Source organism: Onychomys torridus, chromosome 4 (assembly GCF_903995425.1).
Source record: "Onychomys torridus chromosome 4, mOncTor1.1, whole genome shotgun sequence".
Classification (NCBI taxonomy): domain Eukaryota; kingdom Metazoa; phylum Chordata; class Mammalia; order Rodentia; family Cricetidae; genus Onychomys; species Onychomys torridus.
This window is the reverse complement of record NC_050446.1, coordinates 124,811,981-124,830,746: the sequence shown is the minus strand read 5'-3', so window position 1 is coordinate 124,830,746 and position 18,766 is coordinate 124,811,981. Positions and strand designations below refer to the sequence as shown.

General features: G+C 44.4%; 1 protein-coding gene across 1 annotated transcript; it reads right to left on the bottom strand.

Moving 5' to 3' along the window:
* Window positions 1-238: 238 nt before the first annotated feature.
* Window positions 239-18,470, bottom strand: LOC118581931 (protein NDRG3-like). Its single transcript, XM_036184327.1, has 7 exons — window positions 18,405-18,470; window positions 12,709-12,814; window positions 10,922-11,042; window positions 9,419-9,481; window positions 8,600-8,660; window positions 7,863-7,949; window positions 239-316 (listed from the first exon to the last, which is right to left on the bottom strand). The coding sequence occupies exons 1-7, from the start codon at window positions 18,468-18,470 to the stop codon at window positions 239-241; spliced, it is 582 nt and encodes a 193-aa protein (XP_036040220.1).
* Window positions 18,471-18,766: the final 296 nt, after the last annotated feature.

Sequence of the window (18,766 nt, the reverse complement as noted above, 5' to 3'; positions counted from 1 at the left end):
CTGTGTTGTCAAACATTCACAGATGGCATTCTGCTCACAGGGGACAGGTGGGGGAGATGCTGTTTTCTGTCACTCTCCAAGTGCCAAGATCCCTGAGGCTAAGGGAAGCCTCTCCCATAGGCCTGGCCTTTGCAGGGCCACATGCCCTTCTAACTGCAGGATCCAGTAGATTGCAAGGTACCTCTTTCCTTCCTAAAGCACAACAAAGCTTTGCACACAAGCCAGTAAACCCAGCTCTTCAGGTTGCACAAGTGCTTACCTGTCCAAAGTGATGAGCCAAAATTATGTCCACAATGTTGGTCGTCAAGCCTGAGAGCTGCAAGATAAAAACTGTGTTAGGAGAGTGAGCATATGTGAGCATTTCATGGCTGCTCACTAAAGGAAGGTGTACTTTACACATATTATCATTCAAAAGCAAATCAAAAACACAGATCAGTATCATTTCAAAGAAATTTGAAAAAAAAGAAAGAAAAATATAAGGCAAAAACGAAGTATTCTTTCCATGGTATGAGCAGGGCTTGCTTTGAAATAGGGCTGGAAGGAACAGTGGCCATTCCTTCAAAACTCTGAATCCTGAGACTCGTGGCAGTCTGCTGCTTCATTTCTGCCCCTTTTCTGCATCTACACTGGGTTGATGGCAGGTAGAGATCCACTTACAATCCCGCCCAAGACATGCAAGAGACAAAAAAAAAATTCCTTCCAGTTTTAGCCATCTTTATTTCAGGCAGTGGGAGGAATAGCTATATTTACAGAATGTTCTCACATTTTGAACATTTTTCTCCCAGTTCTTCCCATTTCAAAATGATGCATCTCATATCTAATAAATGCAGCAATCTGTGTAAATCTGGAGACAGTCTATTTTCAGAAACATTTCCAGCTCAAACGATCTTGCCAACTCCTCTTTAGCTTTCTTCCTGGGCTTTAGATGGAATTCCTACTGAGGACTTGGATCGGAGGTGAGGCGCTGAGTTGGAGGTGGGGATGCAGAAGAGGAGGTGAGGGAGAGACATGGGCATGGGTGAAAGACTAAGGAGGAAAGATGGCCTGAAATCACCCCCTGGGCTGTGGGTGAGCCATAGGCTACAGATGTAAGAGGAGGAGATTAATCACCCAGCTCACGTCATGTGTTGCACTATTCCTAATGCTCAGAGTCCCAAAGTGTTCTGTGGATGTCACTAGGCTGTTCCACATCTAAGTGCGGGGTGCTCTACTAGACAGGTGAGCACAGTTTACACAGTCTGACTGTGAGAGAAGTGCACAGCAGCTGCCAACAGTGTTGTCAGTGCACTCCAGCCAAAGCTAGGGAAGGCAACGTTCCCCAAGTGTAAATAAATGTGGGGAGGGACAGACAGACTGCTTGAATCTGGTCTGGTGATAGGTAGAAAAATACATGCAGGGTCTCATTTACCTGGAATCTGAAAAACAGACCAGGCTAGCCTGAAACTCACAAAGATCTATCTGCCTGCTTCTGCTTCCAGAGTGCTGGGATTAAAGGCCTGTGCCACCATTCCTGGCCAAGATAGGTTTTTCTTTATGTGAGAATTTTATAATTTTCCTTATCAAACAGCCAAAATCTGTTTTATTTGTTTTAGAAACAAGGTCTAACAATATAGCTTGTCTGGCCTCAAACTCTATCCTCATCTCACGTCAGGCCTAAATAAGATAAATTTTTGATCATATACTATTCTATAGTATCAAATTTATGTTTCTTTCTCTTTGGTGATTAGACTTTGTCTATCTGTTTGTCTTACAAATAATGTTTTCACAAGTATCCTAGCTTGGTGAGTTTCTTGCTATGTGACCTTAAATAATTTATTAATTGACTTGGTTAACCTGAGAAGAGCAATTTAAACATTAAAAAAAAAAAAATTGGGTGATGATGGCACACACCTTTAATCACAGCACTTTGGAGGCAAAGGCAGGTGGATCTCTGAGTTCAAGGCCAGTTTGGTCTACATAGGGAGTTCCAGGAGAGCCAGGACTATACAAAGAAATCCTATCTTAAAAAATCAGAACCGAAACAAACCAAGTAAATCCCCCCAAAAGCAAAACAGTGGCTGCTATACAGTAAGCATTAAGTTTGTGTTAATTTCTTTCAAAATCATTATTAACCCTCCCCTTAAATCTATATCACTATCCTTTAAAGTTTTCAGATTCTGAATTATTAGATATCATGGGTATCAATGAGTCCCTGATACACGTGACAAATGAGGTTGTAGTACTCTGGAGAACACATCTTTCGGGGACAAATTACAAAGACATCCATGGTGACCACAAAGTATTTAAAAGCAGGTATTTGAAGTGAGATTTTACATTAGTCGTCTTGTGATAAGAAAATGAAAGCTTCAGTTCTTTTTCTCTTACAGAAACATCACTGCTTTAACCTCAACACCCACAGATTCATATGAAAACAGAAACAACATTTGCCTTCAAGAAGAAAATGGACTGCTTCCATTGCAATCTGAAAACAGGGAATCATGCTTCAACACAGGAGAACCCAATGCTAACAGAATATGATGCCTTTTCCATGATCTCTCTTTTACTCTAGTTTAGCACGCGGATTTTTATATTCATTAGGTCATTCGTGTTGGAATTCCTGGCCACTCCCCCAGCTACATGACCGCACATGTGCAGTTCAGTAGCCAAGAAAGGGGCCATATGTTCTATGTAATCAGTGAGCTGCATGATCTCATAATTGTGCACAGCGTGATCACACAATCTATGTGCATGCATGTGTTGCTCCGGAAGCCCATATGCGCATGTGCAGGGGAATCCACAAGAAGCTGGACACAGACTCCTCCCCTTTCTTCTCTTCCCCCACCTCTCTCTCTGCACTTCTCTAGAGGCTAGGCTCTCCTTCAACTTGGTATGCCAGACTTTATTGACTACCATAGGAGGCCTTGCCCAGTCTGAGGAGTGGATAGGGGCAGAGTGGGAGGGAGGTAAGGAGGCAGGAGAAGGGGAGGGAGGGGGAACTGGGGTTGGTATGTAAAATGAAAAAAATTTTAATAAATAAATGTATTTTTTTAAAAAAAAAGAACAGTATCTGGTACTCAATAAACACTATATAGGTATCAGATGTTCTACTAAAAAAATCCTTGGGGCTCCTGAGGTGGCTCACCCAATAAACTCACTTGTTGCCAAGCCTGAGGATCCCAGACCCAAAATGGTGGATAAAGGTAATCAAATCCAGAGGGTAGTTTTCTGATAGCTACAAGTCTGATATGGCCTAGATGCACACACACACACACACACACACACACACACACACACACACACACAAAACTAATAACAATACTAAAATATAATTAAATAAACGTAAGAACTCTTGTCAGAGCTGTGGAAATGGCAGTGTTAAAGTGGTTGTTGTGTGAATGTGAGTACTATAGTAGTTCAGACACCCAGAAACCCACACAAATGCTGAGAGAGTGTTGCATCCGGTCTGCAATCCTGCCACTCCCAAGCAAGCTGATTAGTAGGAACAGCCTTATCAATGAGTTCTGGGTTTGATTGAGAGACCTGTGTCAGTGGGTAAAGTGAATCAGTGATACAGGTTCCCAACATCAATCTTAGGCCTCCACATGTGCATGGACACAGTGTAGATTATAACAATACTTACATATTAGCAAGAAAATGTCTCAAATCTGCTTCTTTTCCCCGGGGGGTGGGGGCGCACACCTTTAACTCCAGCACTGGGGAGGCAGACCCAGGCGGATCTCTGTGAATCAAGAGGCCAGCCTGGTCTACAGAGCGAGATCCAGGATGTGCACCAAAACTACACAGAGAAACTCGGTCTTGAAAAAACAAAACAAAACAACAAAAACAAAAAACAAAACAAAACAAAAACCCCTGCTTCTTTTCAACCTAAAAACAAGGAATCATTTTCAGCATAGGTGAGATCCATGCAAATGGTTTAATATATAATACAACGCATTTCCCTCATTTCTGTATTTTTTAAAAAAGATTTATTTAAAAAAGTTTTAGGCTGGGCAGTAGTGGCACACCCCTTTAATCCCAGTAATTGTATGGGGTCGGGGGAGGCAGTTTGATGCCAGCCTGGTGTATACAGAGTGAGTTCCAGGACAGCCAGAGCTATCCTGTCTTGAAAAGCTAAAATAAAATAATAAAATTAAAAGTTTAGACTTATTTTATTTTATCTGTATGGGCGTTTTGCCTGCATGTATATACATGCACATGTGCATGCCTGGTGCCCACAGAGGTCAGAAGAAGGGCATCAGATCCTCTGGCAGCTGAGAGCTGTCATGTGAATGCTGGGAACTGAACCTGGGTCCTCTAGAAAGTCAGTTAAAGTGCTTTTAACCACTGAGCCCTCTTTTTAACTCCTAAAGATTTATTTTTTATTTTTTTTAATTATGTGTATATCCATGTGTTGTGTGGATATGTGCACATGAGTGCAGGTGCCCTCAGAGCCCAGAAGAGGGCATCACATACCCTGGAACTGGAGTTGGAGGTGATTCTGAGCCTTCCCATGTAGGTGCTGGTAATCAAACAGGTTGTCAGCAAGAGCTGCAAGCAAGCACTCTTAACTGCAGAGTATCTTTCTAAGTAAGTACAAGTATTTACTTTTATTGCGTGCCACACTGTGCACGCAGAGGTCAGAGAACAACTTGTGAGATCTGGTTCTCTTCTTCTGCTATGTGGGTCCCAGGGATTGAGCTCAGGTCATCAGCCTTGGAGGCAAGTGTATGGAGTACCTAGGGTCCCTGGGGTCTAGCTACGTCCAGCATGGGATAGATGAGGGAAAATAATCTACATACACTATATTTTTATGTCTGTTAACTTTACTCCTCTAAGACAAAATTCTATCAATTCAGCTACAGCTCCATCAGGCATTCAGGGCAGGAATAACTCTAGGCACACCAAGCTCCTTAGCCGTCTACTCTATTTCTCTGGGATGAAATCCTGTCTCCACAGCTTCACTTACGTCTGGCTCCCCAGCTCATAGTCCTGCTAACAACTAACTCTTGTGCTTCCAGCCTCATCTTCGTCCTCTGTATCCTCTTTCTCCATCCCTGCTCTCTACTCCTGGCACTCAGAAAACTCTACCCGAGATCTGCTTACCCTCTAGGGACCCCTGTCTTCCTTTCTTCTCTCTTGCCATGCCATTCTGTCTGTTTTCACAGAAAATGCCTGCTCTTTCTTTCCCTGGGCACGGGGTTCTCTGCCTCCTCAGGAATGTTATTCTACCTCTCACCTTGACATGTAAAATCCTCTTTTGTTCTCAGTCAGTTGCTCTGGAGAGCCACTAGGCCTGGGGTCGGGAGGATGCTCTGAGCTTCATTTGCACAAGAAACAAAGCTATGTGTCTCCCACCAGCTTGTCTTTGCCTATGTGTCCTTACCCAGGTATAGGCTCCAGCAGGGAAGTTACCTAGAAGTTCAGCAGGTCTGAAAATATTTGGCCACACAGGAATTTCATAGTAGAAGACAGCTGGAATATTAAAGGCTGGATAGCACCAAATATTCATAATAAATGGCTTGCCTCTTGACAGGACCCTTGGCCGGTCAAGGTACAGCTTTAATTCACAGCTGAATCTCTATAATATATTCTTGCAGCCCCCAAGACAAGTGCTTGTGCCTACTGAGCCAACTCCCTGGTGGCCCCTTTTGCCCTTTTTACTCATTTAGCTCAGTGATTGCTTATATTAATAAAGTCAATAGCATGCCTTTCAGTTTCTTCTCTCCTTGGATGTATCTTAAGGGTTAATTAAATTTCTTCATTTTTCAGATAGCAAACATCAACAATCTTATTAAAGATAGTGACTCATTCATTCATTCATTCATTCATTCATTTTATTCATCAAGAAAGGAAAACTGCAGTCTACAGACAGAAGATATTTGAGGAGCAAATTATTTGTTTGTTTATATAATTTGAGACAGAGTTTCTCTGTTTAGCCCTGGCTGTCCTGATGAGGTTCATGTATTTCAAGGGTTAATTCTGTTTGCCAGCCTGACTGTACTGAGGAATGCCTAGGAAGCCAAGCATGGTGCCCATGCCTGTGACCCTAGCACTCTGAGCAGAGGTAGGAAGGAGGGCTGCTGCTATTTGAAGGCCACGCTGTTTTGTCTAATGGTTCCAGGTGAGCCAGGGCCATGTATGAAGCCCTGTTTCACAACAAAACACAAACACAGATACTTAGGATAAGAGTGATGAGAAATGGCTCAAGCAAGGGCCCTTCCTGCCTGAGGACGGGAGTTCAAGCCCTGGAACCCACATGGCGAAAGGAGAGAATCAACTTGTGCAAGTGGTTTTGTGACCTCTACAGGTGCATCAAGGCACACATGCACCCACACTTATACACACATAACTCACAACAACAACAGTAATAAGATCGTTTGCCTAGCATTTGTACCAGGATCTGGCTCAGTGGATCAAAGTGTTAACTACTCAAGCCTGATGACCTGAATTAATCCCCAGAACCCAGGGAACCCCTGTAAAAAGCCAGATGGCCTGGAGTAAGCTGCTCAGTAGCAGAAAAGAGAGACCGTTTTAGCGAGGAGGAAGGCAAAACTGACTCCCTAAGGCTGTCCTCTGACCTTCATCCACAGGCACACCAGTTGTTTTAGAACTGGGGCATAGTAGTGCAGACCTGTAATACCAGAACTTGGGAGCTGATGGCAGGAGAATCAGAGGCTCAAGGGCATCCTCAGCTACAACAGGGAGTTCAAAGCCAGCCTGGAGTACATGATGCCCTATCTGAAAACACAGCATAACAAAGCAACATGTGACTGGGTGAGAAGACTCACACCTGCAGTCCCAGCACTTGGGAGGCTGAGGCAGGAGGAATGCCACAAGTTAGATGATCCTGTCTAAAACGACCACAAACAAAGCCCATTCAATAAAAATAAATACATAAACTCACAGTAAACACACACACACAGTAAAGAGGGTGCTTAGACAATCACTAAGGCACATCTTTCATTATGTAGCTGATGGGCTTTCCCATACAATCGGATCCTGGGTTTCTGACCTGGCGAACGAATGGATTAGTTTCCTGGACTCATAATGCCCTGGTATTTATTATTAGACGGTAGTACAATGTAGAGAGAGAAATTAGGCGGGGGGGGGGGGGGGGGGGGAGGGTTAAGGGGGGGATGGGTGGAGTGGGTGGAGTCTGTACTGCCATTTCCCCAGTGCCCCAAAGTCAACTACTCCATTATGCAGTCCCCTCTCGGCCACAACAGATTGAAATGTCTGAAATTGTGGGTCAAAAAAGATCTTGCCTCTGTTGTTCTCTTGGGTAATTTGGTCCCAGCTACACAAATCCAAGTAATACATGTATCTAGCAAAAGACTCATATGCAAAACATTTTTTAATAAGAGATACATGGTGATGGGTAAAAGACATTTTTAATAGTATATTCACAAGAGGCCGGGGGCTGGAAAGATGGCTGTGTGGGAACTGCACACACATTGTGCACAGATATACATGCAGGTAAACCATAAAATAATAAAATAAAAATAAGCACATAAACAAGTACATAAAATAAAAATTAATAAAAATTTACAAAAAGTTGAAAAGCCAAGCTATTTTTATGAAGGAACAAGAGAAGTCTAGTTTCGTGACCTGGGCCTGAAGTCCAAGCTTCTTAGGAGACTCAAGGGTCACAAGATCATGGCTAGCCTGAGCAATTTAGTGAGATCCTGTCTCAAGGTAAAAAGTTCAGTGATAAAATGGCACCCTAGAATGCATGAGACAATGGGGTTTAATCTCTAGTACCACTGACAGGTGGGGAAGGGAGAGAGAGAAGTGGATAAGGGGAAGAGGACAAGGAAGAAGAGGAGGAGAGAGAGGAGGAGGACCAGAAAATGAACGGATGGAGACCGTCATTTAGTACTTACTTTGGAAGCTGCCCAATCAATCCAGCCTTTAGCACACGGGTCAACGTTAATGAGCACAAGACCTTCTACCAGCTCTGGATGATTGAGCTGAGAGACAGACAGAGACAACTGTGTGAGACACCCACTCCCCACTCTCTTAAAGCAGTCAACATGGTCAGCAGGTTTGTGCTAAGCCCCACTGCCTCTGTCTGGAAGGAAGACTACAGAGAGGTGCTCTGCAGCACCTACAGACAGCACCTCTTGAAATCTGGCCCAGCACCTGGAAACCAGTCTCTCAAAATGCTGTCAAGCCATCTTCCCTTGCATGGGGGCTTAGGGAAGACCAGAGTTTTGTAGCTACAGCAGAGGAGAGCAAGCTGCAGTTGTTCATCTCCTAGGGGGACTTCCTTATGAGCAAGTGTGCTAAAACCCTTGGCACAGGGGCTTATGTGGGTTCCTGCAATGGTTTTCCTGAAGCCACCTGAATAGGCGATGCCACCCCCACACATTATGGTGTCAGCTCTTCCCAAGCTCACTTTTCACGGCTTTACAATCCCCCAGAAGCCACCTCTGGGTCTCTTTACAGTGCTCTGTCCTCGTGTGTGGACTTTCAGGTCCTCTACACACAAAGCAAGCCTTTACACACACATGTGGCTGGAGCAGCTGGGACTTACAAAACCAACACAAGCAGGCACCCAGCTGGGACCCCCACACTCACCGCCTCAGGAGTTGAGACATCTAATCCTTCCTGTACTTACTGCAAATCGGCTGAGGATGTAGGCTCCTGCTCCAACTCCAATACCAACGATGCTCTTCACACTGAACAAGGCAGACGGACAATTGACAGTGTCTTATTGGCGTCATTGTATAATGGAAGGAAAACAAGCTGGGCGCATAGCCAGGCTCACACTTAGTAGCTGTGGGAACTTGGGTAAGCTTCTTGTTTGTGTCTCAAGCGTTAGTACCCTCCTTATTTGACAAAAACACTGTCCTTTCTCCTTCCTCTACTTTCTTTTCTTTTTCTCTTTCACAACCCCACCCTCTGAGGATTGAACCTAGGACCTCATGGTTATACTTCGCAGCAGCCATACTACCTAGTTTAAAATTTGCCTTTATGGTTAAATGAACAATTCCTGAAATCTGGAATTCATCTTCATTGCCCCACTCCCTCAAAATCCATCAGCAAATTCTGTCAAATCTACCCGGGAGTGTTGCCATCAGTTACCACCCACTTAATCGACCCCATGTTTTCTTTGTGTTGAAGGTACTAAAGATGAACCTCATGATGAACCTCAGAGCACAGTGCTTGCTAGACACGCTCTATCACTGAGCTACACCTCCAGTCCTGCTTTGTTTAAGGCACTTATTGTGATTGTTTATCAAGCAGCTCATTTCCTAACTCTTCAGTTTTGCTCATTAAATTACATTTGCAAGAGACAGACACAGAAGGAAGAGTGAAAACAGGAATAGAGTGGGGGGGTAGCTCAGCTGCAGAGCATCTGTTTGTAGGAGTGGAAGCCTGGGTTTGGTTTGCAACAATGAGGAGAGCCAAGTGGGAGACTGTAGTTTGGACTCACCTTAAGTGTATAAGAATGCAAGGCAGCATTTTGGCTAGCTCATCCATGGTGGGGTACTGATACCTGAAACCCAGAAGGACACCTTCTGAGTTAGAAAGCACCCACAGTTCCCAGCCACTAGGAGACCTTGACCAGTCCAGGAGTCTTAGAGAAACACATGTTTTTGTTTTTGTTTTTTTTAAACCAAAGGCTCAAAGGATGTGATGTGGTGCCTAGAAACAATTGTGGCCTGCTCCATAATCCTCCATGACTGCCATGTGAGGAAGGAAGTAAAAGGGGTCACCCTCTTTATGCCAGAGGAAGCTATAGGAAGAGAACTGGTTAGATGGCCCACTATGTGCTATTTCCAAACCCTTAACATTCACTTCCAGGCTGAGGAATGTTCAGCAACAACAGTCAACTCAGAAAGTAGCTCAAAGTCTGCCAATCATATTTAGGCAGTTAAACTCTAATAGGAAACATAGTTTGCTGGGCCTATGCACTATTATAAAACTTAGGCTCCTCAGAATAAATATCATTCATTTCCTTAGGATAAAACATATTGTACTAGAGTAAGTGTGTGTATATGTATATAGTAAATGGGCTTCTATATAAGGAGGCAAGGCTCTATAACCAACAGGGAGCTCAGATTGTATCTGGTAAACACTATAAGGGATAGAGTGTTCTCAAAACTATTTATGCACAAGTCAGGAAAAATCTTGATGGATATCACCTGGGCGAATGACAACTTGTATTTGAGAGACACAACAGCTTGGAAAGTCAACTAAGATTCTGTAACAAGACTTCTTGGGTTGGAATTCCAGCTCAGCTACTTATTTGCACACTGATACAGACCCTATAGGGTTGTGTGGATCAAGGGAGCCAACAACAAGCATTTAAACAGGAAGAGCCGGGTTCTTGCAGGTGCAGACTCTCCATTGTCTTTGGAATGTTTAAGCTCCAGAAGTCACTAGGAATTGAAGCACAAAAAGGGAAGGTCTCCCTCTTCCCTCCAAAGCTCTCACTGGCACCCTGCCCAGGGGGCACTTGGGAGTCTGTGACACTGGCATACAGAGCAAGTTTAGGATGATGTTGAGTACCAAGGCCAGTCAAGATGGTGCCCTTTCCTGTCAAGATGGCTCCAGAGTAAATGGTTCCCTGGGTGTCCAAAATCCATCTCTAGGTGGGAACTCAGATGGAAAGGTATTCCCAGAGCAAGCTCGAAGGAGTCTGGGTTCAGCCCATGTGTCTGGCACTTTAGGAAGAGACACATGTAACAAATGTGAAACAAAGGAGTCGGGGGACAGATCAGAGTCTGTGAGAAGTGGGTGTTCCAGACACATTCTGCCTTGGGGCTATAGGCACACAGGTCGTGGCCTGAGACCAGGGGCAGAGAGACAGGCAAGCAGCACCACCTGTAGGTGTGACACCATCACAGGGAGGGGAACACACCAGGAGCCCCACAACCAGTTCACCGCATGTGCTCTGGCCTGCATTCTCCCAGAGATCTTCCTAGGGCCTTACCCTGTTGGGAAGGAGGGTGCCCCTTCCTGCTGGCCTGGGGCGTCCACATGGCAGACAGCAAAGTGCTGGGTGATCTCCTGCATATCCTCGAAGTTGAAGAAGGTATTGAAACAGGATTTATCTATGAGATGAGAACAGCTGTGGATCACAAGTTCTCCAGCTGGCCCCAGTTTTCCTCTGCCCAGCAATGCTGGGCCACTGCCCTTTCACTCCCTTCTCAGCAGCAGTCCACTAAGCCAGGGCTCTGCACAAAGCCTGGACCCCAGCTCTGAAGGAGACTCCACAGGAGGCCCCTCAGGGACTGGAGAACAGCTGCTTCTCAACTCTAGCAATGGGTTCTGAGTAGGATCCACCTTGTGGAGGTTGGCTGGGTTTCCTGGTGGTGCACAAATAATCTTCTATCCACAGTGCTGTCTCCATGCACCTTCTTCCTCTACCTGATGAGGAGACACTGCCTTCCCCTGACCCTGGCTAGAGGACATCCTCAGCTGCTGGTCATCACATGGGGCTTTGTCAGAACTGCTCTGTGCAAGGAGGAGATGCTGCTTCATATTACTCTCTTAGTGGAGGGCCTTCATCACTTCTCATGCTAAGGCTCAGCCCTGGGCTCTCAACTCAACACTCAGAGCCAGAGCAGCATGAAGGCTACAGGTCTGCAGAGTCTGGCCCAATGGCAAGAGCCTACCTAATTCTATACTGCTTGTTGAGTAGCCACTTCTGAAATGCCTAGTAGTGAAATTGGTATGGATTTCAGCTTTGGAAATATTTGTAGATGTGTAATGAGACATCCTGGGGATTTGTTGAAAGATTAGCATGAAATAGACTTAGTTTTACATATACCTAATACACATAGCCTGAAGGAACTTTTAAAATAACTGCTGTTGGGGCCGTGGGGACTGACCCTGAACACACAAGCATTTGTGCTGCTGCTGCTGCTGGCTCTTCATTGTTTCTAGGTGTTCTCTGTCAGCACTCAATTCAGATTTATAGCATTTTAGATTCTGAATTATTAGGTTAGGGAAGCTCAACCTATACCAGGTAGTAAAGTCTGTAGGAATAAGACTTTTACTACTGAATTCAAAATCCTTAAACTCTGGAATTTTCTAACCTGGGATATGAATAAAAAGAAATCAGATTTCAAGGCTGGGCATGATGGTGTATGCCTTTAATTCCAACACAGCCAGGCAGATCTCTGTGAATTCAAGGCCAGCCTGATCTACATAGTGAGCTCCTGGACAGCCAGGATTATGTAGAGAGATGCTATCTCTTTCTACTTATATATGACCTCAGTTCTAGTTCCTTTCTCAGTTTATCAGATAATCTATCCTTTTGAAGATATGACACAAATGTAAAATGTAATTTCAGTTCTCCCAACATACTTGACCCTGTTCGTTCCCCCGAATGTTAACCTGCCATTAATTTAAAAAGGTATTAAGACAGAGGAGGGATGTATCTGTCTTACCAGAATGCTATTATTGTGTTCTTTAATACAAAGATTATACGTGCTGAAAAGGGAACCTGTTTGGGGTTGAAGAGATGGCTCAGTGGTTAGGAACACTTATTGCTCTTGCAGAGGACCTGGGTTCAACTCCAGCATTCATATGATGGTTCACAATTATCTCTAACTCCAGTTCTGGAGGATCCAACATCCCCTTCTGGCCTCACAGGTACTGCATGCATCCATGTGGCAGAAAAGTCCATATATACACACAGGCAAACACTCATACACATGAAATAAAAACAAATATTTTCTTTAAAAAAGGGAATGTGCAAAATCAAATACATACGGTTAAGCCCGATGTCATGGTACGTCAGGATTACTGGTTTATTTCCCTTCAGTGAGCCCCTTATGGTGACATGGACTATACCATGGATTGTTTCTATGTCATGTTCCTGTAACAAGACAATGTAGGTCTTAGAAAGCCCACCAGAGAGAGGCTATTACACATAGTATTGCTACTTTCTAATTCTTCTCTCTAGATAGATAATAAAGAAACAAATACATAGAAAAAAAGGTTCACTTTACATCTGAAAAGCTCACTTATGAGTCCAGGAAATATCTGTTGAGAATAAATTTGCAATTGGCTGTGGGAAGGAGATCAGCAAGTTGGATAAGGAGCCAGGAAAGACCTGGGAGTTCAGTTAAGGAAACAGAAACATCAAGTTCCTTCTGGGTAAAAAGAATTACAGGTTTCAAAGCCTCTCAACGCGTGTCTTCTGCAGATTCTTTCAGTAGTGTGTGAATTTACTGCTAGAATCCGGCTGCTGCTCATGCAGCATCCTCTTTCTCAGATGCTGGCAGGTACCATAATGGGACACTGTGAGTCCTTAGCTAACAGACAGGATTTGACACCTGGGAAGTGAGTTAACATCAAAGGGGGCATTGGCATCACACTTACATCCTGTTCTCCACTGTTGCTACATGACTGCACATGCGTTGTCCAGTAGGCAAGCAAGAGGCTTAGTCATCCCTTATGTCCTAGTAATCCATGTGCTGCATGATCACAAAACCTATGCTTATGTGTGGCGTAGATATGTGAGCCCATATGTGCATGTGGAGTTATGGGGGGGATCCATAAAAAGCAGGTCACAGACTCCTCCCCTCTCCTTCCTCTTCTTCCTCGCTCTCCCCCAGCACCATCTTCCATAGGCCTAAGCACATTTCTCTCTGTTCCTTCTGTTAATAAACTCTATAGTGTGTTTTGTTGTGCCTCATGGCTTTCCTCACATGGTTAGACATCCTGGACTGCTCCTTGCTTAAGGTGTGCTGGGCAGCTTGCCCCATATATCCCATAAGACAGGAACCAAAGCAAAACGAAGCTGAGAAGCAGTCAGAGTAGAGCTCAGCTCAGGGAACAGAGTGAAGCCAGAAAGGTTTGAGCTGGTAATGTTGGGAATGCCTGCAGCACAGAGAACGGTGGATGGGAAGGGAGAGGGGCAGAATGCTGTGGTTTTTCTAGTCTTTCTCAACTTTTACATCTCCCAAATAAACAGTATGATTAGTTAATGAGTCGATGAGATTGCTGACATCTGCACCTGTCACGTCAGGTAGGATGAGATTTAAAATGCAAAACCCACTGTGTTTAGTGGTGAATGCCTTTAATGACAGAACCCAGGAGCTGAAGGCAGGAGAATCAGAAGTTCAAAGTTATCCTTGGCTATGCCAGGAGTTCACCTGCATTAGAGAACCTATCTTAAAACAAAACAAAACCTACAAAGGGCTTCCAATATAACTCCTTCTCTACAGTGAACTGCATCTTTGCTGAAGATGCAGAACTATCAAGCTGATCGGATATTAATACATCTCCACAGTTCGGGCCAGTGAGATGGCTCAGCACTTGCTGCTGAGCCTGATAACAAACCCCACCCTCTTTCTCTGCTCCACTCTGCTCTCCCCCCACCTCCCCATCTTTCCCTCTGCTCTCGCACATGCCCCTCCCAGCACTTGTACCCCACCCCCTCTTCCTACTACTAAAGCTCTTTGTACCTAGTTAGTCGTGGCTGCGGCTTGTGACCTTTCCATGCAGAACCTAGCTCAGCCGCCAGAGCCGCTTATTTTTCTTTCAACAGGCTGTGGTAGCCATGGCCACAGAAGATACAGACTCTTCCTGCCCCTTAGTGTCTCCTTTCTCTTTGCCTTCACTTTTAGTGTAACATTTACTTCTAGAAAGCTTTTTCTGTTTTTGTTTTCTTCTTAAGATTGTTTTACTTTTTTTGTGCCTCTAACATCCATATTTTCTCTTTCTTCCTCCTTCTCTCTCTCTCCTCCATCTCTCTGTCTGTCTGTCTGTCTCTGACAGAGCCTGAACTTATAAAGACCCTCCTGCTTCAGTCTCCAGAATGCTGGGAATAGAAAGCCTCCTGAGCCATCACGCCTGGCTCATTTCTTCTCTTTTGTCTGACCTAGCTTTTTCCTCATTGCCCTTTTGTTATGAGCTGCAAGATTGTAGTAAGAATTCAGCTGAATATGATAAAGCTATGCCTGGAAAAATCAAGGCATTCTTCCAGAGGATTAAGCCAAATCTCAAGGAGTATTTGGTGTTATTTGGCTTTTAATATATCAGCTATTTCCTGTTATGAATTTCATATGCACTCCTAACTTCCCCAAGAACTTTTTGTTGTTGTTTCGAGACAGGGTTTCTCTGTAGTTTTGGTGCCTGTCCTGGATCTCACTCTGTAGACCAGGCTGGCCTCAAACTCACAGAGATCTGCCTGCCTCTGCCTCCTCAGTGCTGGGATTAAAAGTGTACGCCACCGCTGCCTGGCTTCCCCAAGAACTTTTAATAGTGTATTTTACCTGAAATTCTTTTCAAGCATCCTGGGTCTAAGAGACTGGCAAATTTAAGTGCATAGCTTTGTTTCTTGTGCCAGTATATGGTGGCGTAGAAAAATAGAGTTAGTTTTATCTTAATGACTTATAGACTCTTTTTTTTGTAGTTTGAGCATATGGATGAAATACAAAAATAAATGCAAGGGTTGGTTTTCTTACTGAGCCTTTGCAATTATTTCCTTATTTTGTTCATCTGCACATATATAGATGTACACACATGTTAACTCGCATACAGTCAAGCACACATATCACACATATAAATATGTAAAAAGAAAAAAAGCTTTATGAGTCAAGTAAAGGTCACCCTAAACAGGTCACTGCAAGCTGTTTTCTGACCAACACACAAATACCATGGCATGTGCACACATATACACATGAATAATTTTAAATTTAAAAAAATATATGACCAAAGCATTCATGAAATGATGCATGATCAAGAGACATGGTACAAATGTTCATGGATTAGAAGGGGCTCAGCCGGGCAGTGGTGGCCCACCCTTTAATCTCAGCACTAGGGAGGCAGAGCCAGGCAGATCTCTGTGAGTTTGAGGCCAGCCTGGGCTATAGAGTGAGTTCCAGGAAAAGGCGCAAAGCTACACAGAGAAGCCCTGTCTCAGAAAACCAAAAAAAAAAAAAAAAAAAAAGACTAACTTTATAGGGGTTGGGGATTTAGCTCAGTGGTAGATAACGCTTGCCTAGCAAGCGCAAGGCCCTGGGTTCGGTCCTCAGCTGGGGGAGGGGGGAGGAGAAGGGGCTGAGGTAGAAACTAAGAGAGCAGAAACCTTCCAAAGACACAAAGGAATGTGACACCAGGGGAGATAGGAGGCGGGTTCAATCACAGAGCACAGTAAGGGTTCATCTCATGAGAGAAATACTGAACCAACGAGAACTGAGAAGGACTCATTCCAACTCATGTCTAACTCAGTTCACGCACAAACTACACGTAAAAATGCATAAACTATCCAAACCGGCTGACCAGCCAAGAAAACAACCAGCAAAATAACAGGAATCAGCAAAACCACCAATAATGACCCAAGTGTAAATCACCCTAATTCTCCAAAAGATGAGCTGACCAGATTCAAAACAAGATCCAAGCCAGGCGGTGGTGGCGCACGCCTTTAATCCCAGCACTTGGGAGGCAGAGGCAGGTAGAACTCTTGAGTTCGAGGCCAGCCTGGACTACCGAGTGAGTTCCAAGACATCCAGCTACACAGAGAAACCGTGTCTTGAAAACCAAACAAACACAAAAAACAAGATCCAATGGTTGTCGTCTGTGTCAGACAGGCCTCACTAAAGACAGTCACTGAGAGGGAGAGAAGTCTAGGCACATGGAAGCCAGGCAAGCCGGTGGAGCCATACTAACGTCTGACAAAGAGTCAAGACAAAACAGCCCTATAAAGCTCTAAAGACAGCATGGTACAGGCATAAAAACAGACATGTAGATCAATGTCATAAACCAGAGGAGCCAGAAATAACACAGGCAACCACAGCCTCCTGACTTTGACAAAGGTGCTCAAATACTGAAGAAAAAGGGTATCTCTCAACCAACAGTGCTGAAGAAACCAGAGAGCCACATGTAGAAAATGAAGGTAGATTCCTATGCGGTGATCATTTATTTGTATGTTAATAAATAAAGTTTGCCCGGAGATCAGAGGTCATAGTCAGACATAAACAGAAGTCAGGCAGCGGTAGCCCATGTCTTTAATCTGATCACATGGCAGGCAGAGTCTCTGTGTGTTCAAGGACACAGCCAAGCGTGATGACACATGCCTTTAATCCTAGTACCAATCATAGAGATCTGGAGGTCTGTATAGACAGGCAGTGATGAGGAAGTGATGTGGCTGGGCTTAGAGCCAATGAGAACGCAGAGCAGGAAGGCAATAAAGACACAGGTTAGACAGGAAGAAGCTCTCTTGGGAAACTACGGCGAGGTGGTAAGCTAAGGTTAGTTGGTGGCTATTGCTCTGATCTCTATGGCTTGCACCTCTGTGTTTGGCTCCGTGTTTCTTATTTAATAAGATTGTTTAGAATTTCGTCTACAGCTGGCGCCCAAATGTGGGGCATGAACCCACAACCCTGAGATTAAGAGTCTCATGCTCTATTGCCTGAGCTAGCTGGGCAGGCACAGAAAAACTTCAGCTGCATTCCTATCTCTCATTCTCTGCAATGATCAGTTCCAAATAAATCAAAGGCCTTGATGTAAGACTGCAAACTGAAATGCTAGAGCAAACACTTCAAGCTAAGGGATAGGCAAGGCCTTTCTAAAGGGGCCCCAACAGCCCGGGAAATAATAACTGATAAATGAGATTACATCAAAGGAAAAGCTCTGGACAGCAAAGCAATCAGCAGAGCCAGAGACAGTGCACAGTGTTTGAGAAAACCTTTGGTCACTCTATACTTGGTAGTAAATACATAAAGAACCCAAAAAAATTAAACGTGGGGGACCATCAAGATGGCTCAGTAGGTAAAGGCACTTGCTACCAAGTCTGATGACCTGAGTTCAATTCCCAGAGCCCACAGAGTGGGAGGAGAGAACTGACTCCCACAAACTGTCTTATCTCCCCACTGCACCATGGTATGTAGGCTATCCCTCACAAACAAATAGATAAATGTAAAATACTAAGTTTTTAAGACATCAGAGTTAGTGTTTTGTATAAAAATCATAAACTCAATAAAGGAGTGTGTGAACTGGACAGACAATAAAAGAAGTTCATGACTGGTGAGGAGACTCAGCAGGTAAAGCCCTGGCTGCTCAGGCTGGAAATATAAGTCCGATCCCAAGTAGAGGAGGAGAGACTCCACAGAACTGTCTCCGACCCCATATGTGCCCAGCCCTCCCCTTTGCGTCATACACACCATAAAAATACATAACAATAAAGTAAGAAACACATTCTTAGCTCTCAGGGAGATGTAAATTTCCTGGGCTGCATTGAGATTTCATCTCCCCTCAGTCACATAGCTGCTATCAAGACGGAAGCTGGAAATGTGGCATATATACACAATGGAGTTATTCAGCCACAAGGAGAATTATATCATTTGGAGGAAACTGAGTGTTGCCCTATTTGGGCCTATTGTGTTCTCGAAGTCTTCCTTTTGAAGAATGTGAATATGAATTGTCCAGAGAAACAGCATGCAGAGAGGGAAGAAACTCACCTGCACAGGGATTTGCACACAGATCCGTTGTAGGCTGGCATATGGAGGGCTTGAATGGGACTCCATGTGGGCAGGGGTGCAGAGACCCCGGCTGTGGGGCTGAGTCAATGGTCAGACCACCTCAGGGTGTGAGCTGCCACCGCCAACCCTCATTTGTCTTTCTGGTTCTTTCTTTAGGGACTTGCACACTAGCATTCTAGAATGTGACCACAATGGCAGCCTGTGATCCAAGGGTGGAGCTCAGGTGGCTTCCCCCAGGCTCTGGTATCTATCTCTGAGGGTATACTTTATGAACATGCTACAATTCCAGGCTTATGAAACAACTCAAGCTCCTAAAGGCTGCTGACATCTCTACCTATCTT

What these genes read in the sequence shown, in the direction of transcription:
- LOC118581931 (XM_036184327.1), bottom strand. Translation starts at nt 18,470, where the DNA reads ATGGAGTCCCATTCAAGCCCTCCATATGCCAGCCTACAACGGATCTGT. An exon ending in GTGTGCAAATCCCTGTGCAG is followed by an intron (nt 12,815 to 18,404) that starts GTGAGTTTCTTC and finishes GTCTTGTTACAG; the next exon opens with GAACATGACATAGAAACAAT. An exon ending in TTGATTGGGCAGCTTCCAAA is followed by an intron (nt 317 to 7,862) that starts GTAAGTACTAAA and finishes TTTATCTTGCAG; the next exon opens with CTCTCAGGCTTGACGACCAA.